Below are 6000 nucleotides of genomic sequence, written 5' to 3'. Positions count from 1 at the left end.
CAAACGTAATGACGTGGGTTGCGTATGCAATATCAGCCCTCGATTGAAAAACACGGTGCATGGTAATCATCTATCTTCCTATTCGACCACTTAAAGTTGAGGAATTATTAGCATACGTAGATTTCAATTTTTACGGTATTTGTGACTGTGACAGTGATTATAATTTAAAAATATATTAAAATAATTATTTTTTTATTTTTTAAAAATTAGTTTTAACATCAACACATTAAAATAATTTTAAAATATATAAAAAAATTAAATTTAAACATAAAAACTTAATTTTTTTTTATAAAACACAGTTTCAACCCTGTTTTCAAACACTTTTTTTAGTTACTTTGAATTTTTCTATATTGTTTCAATTCTTAAGCATGAATTTTTAAATTCTATTCACATTGGAATAAGAAACATATTAGCACGCATATGATAGTGAGATTGTATGTTGCTATATTGTTGATTTTAAACATGAATTAGCTTAGAATAATATGAAACGGTCAAATATTTCAAGCTATATATTATGTTTATGCTCAACAACTATTTTAGAGTTTGATTCTTGTAAAGCCACAAACAATCTAGGTAACATTTCAAATGAATTTTTATGTGTTCCAGAAAATTCATCAAGTATCTTTTGTATTGCAACCAATGTTTTATAGTAATTAGAAATTTTGAACTTATAATGCAATTTAATTTCTTTTTGTATGTTGAAAATAGTATAGGTAATGTTATCTTGAACAAGAGATGTAAACACTTATGTATAAATTTAGTATTAAGTTAATGGTGGTTTTTTATATATGTACTGTTACATATGTGTTTACTTTTCAGCTTTGTTATCTCAAAGAAATTTGAACTTGTATGGCAACTTTCATGTAAATATCATTGACATTTAGGTGCATGAATATTGTAATTGAATAATATTTGGTTTAAACGTTGAACACGATATTTAAGTGAATATGTAATGCGTCATTACTTGACATCATTCACTGAATCATTTTTAATTTTGAAATTTTATCCAACAACTAAATCACCACTACCAGTTGATTATATATATATATATATATATATATATATATATATATATATATATATATATATATATCAATCATTGCAAGCCATGTTATCAACTCTAGTATCATAATCAAATTCATAATCATCACCATTATTATCATTTGATGTTTCAACTAAACTCATAGCACTCTCATCTTTATTATCACTAGAGTTAGGAGAGTCATGCCTATGCTAATCATAATAAGCATTTTTAATCCTATTTTCATCACAAACTCCCATAATCATATCTTTCAATGTCCAATATATGCACCAACTAAATATGATAATCATTTAAGTGGTTAAGCAGATACGAGCATAGATATTTTAGTATCTCCATGCTTCATATTATATGAGTTGCTAATTTTAAGTCAGCCACTCACATAAAACTCCATCATGTTCGTTCCACTTTGGATGAACGTTTTCATCATATTTCTAAAATCCACATCACATATAATCGATATTGAAAAATATTGATGTTCATGAACAAGACATCTCCAAATAATATTTATTTCAACATCATTATAATTCAATTCAGGTCTTCCACATATAACTTTTTTGATATCTTTAAGTGACGTGCCTATAATACTATTCAAGAACACAATGCTTCTGACAATATAAGTGATACTATTATTCATATCAACAACAATAATCCCACTATAATGAGACAACATAAAGAAGTTTGAAGACATATTATGTACAATAAAAATATTTATTTCATCAAAAATAAATTATCTTACAATTCAATACAAACACAAATTACTTTTACATAGACCATGATAATAACAATAAAACAGTAATTAACTGCAAAACTTCAATTACGATAATTTTTACACCTAATCAATTGAACAATTTTTACAATTAATAATTAAATTGTGACAATTGAATATTAAATAAAAAGAAAATGATCTCAGTTAAACAAAATCTACAATTACAATTATTTTTACAAAAATTCAACGTGAACTCTAGTTGTTATGATTTCGAGCATAACTTTGTTAATAAAAGAAATTGATTAAAAGCCTATCTAAATGCATCAACTAAAATCAAATTTATATCAATTCAAACAATATAATTAAATATGAAAACTAGCTCAATAATCAATTTAAACCCTAATTTTTCTAATTCAAGCATAATTGATTCTATAAATCTCATCAATTGTATTAAAAATACATAATTGCAACATTCAAAACCTAAACTTATCTAATTATCAAACATAACACAAATACCTAATTAAATCAAAAAATAAAATTTATCAATTCAATAAATAAACTCATCAAACTACAGGACAATGCTAATGTTTTACTTTGATTTGATGATGTGTAGGTGGCAGTTCCATCAATTGCAAAAGGCAAACATTTATCAATTCAATAAATAAACTCATCAAACTAACAGAAAATGCTAATGTTTTACTTTGATTTGATGATGTGTAGGTGGCAGTTCCATCAATTGTAAAGGCAAAGAGGCTGGACATAGAAACTTGGGTTAACAGTTTACAAAAAATATGGTAGAAATACTTGTAGAGATAAGGGGAAGATGGTTATGGTGTTTTGATGGAGGATTCAACGATGTTTTGAGTAATTAAAGGTTATTTTCTCTTGAATTGTTTTATTTATTTTTAAAGGTGTTTTTTCTATCATGAGCAACGAATATAGAGAAAAAGAAAAGTGTTTATAAATACATTGTAACTGCAATTTAAAATTATGATTTTGTTATAAAACCACCCTTCTAAATTGCGGCTCTTAAACAACGAACAGTTCTGAATTGAGTTTGTTTACTATTTATATAATTTTTCTAAAACTTTTCAAAAGCTAACTTTGTGTTTTTTTTAAAAAAAATAAGAATCATCAGCAGCTCATAGTGGTGGACCCATAAGAAAATGGTGACTTCGATCAGTTCTCCACCAGCTTCACACTAATTAAAGAAACGGTAGGTGAAAGCACCCCACCAGCTTGACTCTCTCGTACAGCCACCCTTACCAACCCCGCTTTCTCTTTCTATAAACTCAATCCCTCAGACTTTTTTACACGTTATTCCTCCCTTCCGCAACCAGTTTTAAACAGAAAACACCATTATCTAACTCCCAAACGCCACCCACCTACTCCCTTTAAAAAACCCCTACCGTCTTCTCTGTTTAAAAGTCAAGCATCCAAGCCCTACGATAACCGTAACGAGACGTGACCATGCCATCCGAAGCGCAGCAGCCGGAAGCGCCACCCAACTTCTGGGGCGACATGCCGGAGGAGGAGTACTATGCATCGCAAGGAGTGACCAATACCCAGTCACACTTTGAGACGCCGAATGGGAAGGTCTTCACGCAGGGTTTTCTCCCGTTGGATAAAAAGGTCAAAGCCACGGTGTATATGACCCACGGCTATGGATCTGATACTGGCTGGCTGTTTCAGAAGATTTGCATCAACTTTGCTACCTGGGGTTATGCTGTTTTTGCTGCTGATCTCCTCGGGCATGGCAGATCAGACGGTTTACGCTGCTACATGGGTAATTAATGCACTCTCCTCTTCACTAATTAATTGCTAAACACTACATAATGCCTTGGTAATCAAATATTATTAAACTAAACACACAATGCCTTTCTAAAACATTTTAGCATCGAATTCGATCCATTGCTCAGGGCAACATTTGGTACATGTTTTCGACCACGTCCTTTTGTTTTGATCGCAGTACGTGGGAGTCTCCTCCTCCTTTTTTATTTATTTTTTTATTCTTATCTGTACTCTCACATCCTTTTAAAAGATGAAACTAATCTTATTTGGGTTCGTTTCAGTAAATAAACTCTTCGAGAATTGAATTTTTATTTATCATCCTTGTAGGATATAGTAATAGCTTAACTGCGTGGGAGTTTCTATCCAGGTTATGGTATTTACAATTGATAAAATCACAGCATGTCTAATGGAATATGTTTCATCATAATCTTTATAGTTCTTAATTTCACAATAAATTGAACTTGGTCCATGATTGTGGGATGTTTAATTAAATGTAATTTGGGTGTCTGCTAATATTTATTTTCTTGACAAATTAATCACAATTAAATAGATTTTGTTTCGGGGAAAAAAGCAGGGAAACTATTGCTAAGAACAGAAATAAAAGGACAAGAGTTGTTATTGCGGCTGAAACGTTGCTTGAAATTTAATTTTTGAAGAAAAAATATTTTAAAAAATATCCGCTGTTATAATTTTAAAATTTTAAATTCAATAAGATTGTATTATTGCTAATTAGCACTCAAAAAATGAAATTATTACTCTTATCTCTAAACAATCTCTCAATACCTAACCCAACCCATGACTTGTAAAATCAGCAAATAAAAGGCATTATTGTTTGTTTTTTCCTTCCATGACTATGAAGTAACCATTAATTAAATCAATTATATATATATATATTTTGTAATTTAACTACGTAAACATAAATATATTTTTTAGAAAAACAAAATGACAAAGTAATGAAAAGCTGAGAAAGTTTTCTACTGTTGTAAAGGCGACATGGAGAAAGTTGCTGCAGCGTCCCTATCGTTCTTCAAGCATGTGCGCTACAGCGAGCCATACAAGAACCTGCCCGCCTTCTTATTTGGCGAGTCAATGGGCGGACTAGCAACGATGCTGATGTATTTCCAATCAGAACCTAACACGTGGACGGGCTTGATTTTCTCGGCCCCACTTTTCGTCATACCGGAACCAATGAAACCTAGTAAGGTACACCTATTCATGTATGGCCTGCTCTTTGGATTTGCTGACACGTGGGCGGCCATGCCAGACAACAAAATGGTAGGTAAAGCGATCAAGGACCCAGAGAAACTCAAGATCATAGCATCCAACCCCAGAAGATACACAGGCAAGCCAAGGGTGGGTACCATGAGAGAAATCGCCAGAGCCTGCCAATACATACAGGACAATTTCTCCAAGGTTACGGCGCCGTTTTTGACTGTCCACGGGACCGCCGATGGGGTGACGTGCCCAACATCATCACAGTTGCTGTATGAGAAAGCCTCGAGTGAGGATAAGAGCTTGAAGATGTACGAGGGAATGTACCATTCTTTGATACAAGGCGAGCCTGACGAAAATGCAAGTCTTGTCTTGAAGGATATGAGAGAGTGGATTGATGAGAGGGTTGAGAGGTATGGGTCTTCAAAGAGTGATGATTGAAAGCATGTATGAAGAAAAAATGGTGGTTTTTTTTTTTTTTTTTCCTGGAAAAGTGAAGCTTGGTCCATGGTCTCTTGATGGGATTAGGGCAAAACGAATGCGAATGTAATTGAATAATTTTGAACTAACGAAGTCAGCTATTGCTTCTCTTGATTTAATTTATAAAAAAAATGTTTGAAACTTTTAATTTTCTGTTTCTTTTGCCAAGCTGATTCGGATAATTTGGAGTTGATAAAAAGTTATATGTAGTCGTTTTATACTAAAATCGATTGGTCAATTTATTTATCAACTAAAAAGTGTTTTATTAATGTGTTTTAATAGCATGTTTTATTTTTAAAAAATAAAATTAATATTTTTTTAGTGTTTTTTTATGGTTTTGTGTGGTAATATTAAAAATAAAAAATAAATTATTCTAGAGTATTTTCAAGTGAATTTTTTTTTTAAATAAAATAGATGATAACGAGATAGAGCTTTAAAATCATAAAGCCTAAAGAAATTAAGAATACTATAAAGTTTAAATAGATGATAGAGGGATGCTTATCAATTCCATAATAACCAAACAACCTCTGACCAACACGATAACAAGGTCTGAATACTCTTTATGCATGCTCAAATCAATTTTTCAAAGAAAAGAAGCTCCATCTAAATACTCTTTACTTGAGTGATTTAAGAGGTATTTTTAGCCTCTAAACCTTGTTATTTTGCATGATTATAGGGGCTAGAGAGTCATTTAACTTTTATAAATTAATTTTGTATAGTAAGTTATATTTCACTAGGTTTATCAAAGATACCAAAGCCACATACATGT

General features: G+C 31.1%; 1 protein-coding gene across 1 annotated transcript; it reads left to right on the top strand.

The window, feature by feature from the left end:
- Positions 1-2978: 2978 nt before the first annotated feature.
- Positions 2979-5379, top strand: LOC118037919 (caffeoylshikimate esterase). The gene is made up of 2 exons (XM_035044079.2): positions 2979-3534; positions 4528-5379. Exons 1-2 carry the CDS (start codon positions 3219-3221, stop codon positions 5190-5192), a joined length of 981 nt encoding a protein of 326 aa, XP_034899970.1. The 5' UTR covers positions 2979-3218; the 3' UTR covers positions 5193-5379.
- The last annotated feature ends 621 nt before the right edge of the window (positions 5380-6000 follow it).

Source organism: Populus alba, chromosome 3, assembly GCF_005239225.2.
Source record: "Populus alba chromosome 3, ASM523922v2, whole genome shotgun sequence".
NCBI lineage: Eukaryota > Viridiplantae > Streptophyta > Magnoliopsida > Malpighiales > Salicaceae > Populus > Populus alba.
This window is presented reverse-complemented; position numbering and strand designations above follow the sequence as displayed.

What these genes read in the sequence shown, in the direction of transcription:
- LOC118037919 (XM_035044079.2), top strand. Translation starts at nt 3,219, where the DNA reads ATGCCATCCGAAGCGCAGCAGCCGGAAGCGCCACCCAACTTCTGGGGC. An exon ending in CGGTTTACGCTGCTACATGG is followed by an intron (nt 3,535 to 4,527) that starts GTAATTAATGCA and finishes ACTGTTGTAAAG; the next exon opens with GCGACATGGAGAAAGTTGCT.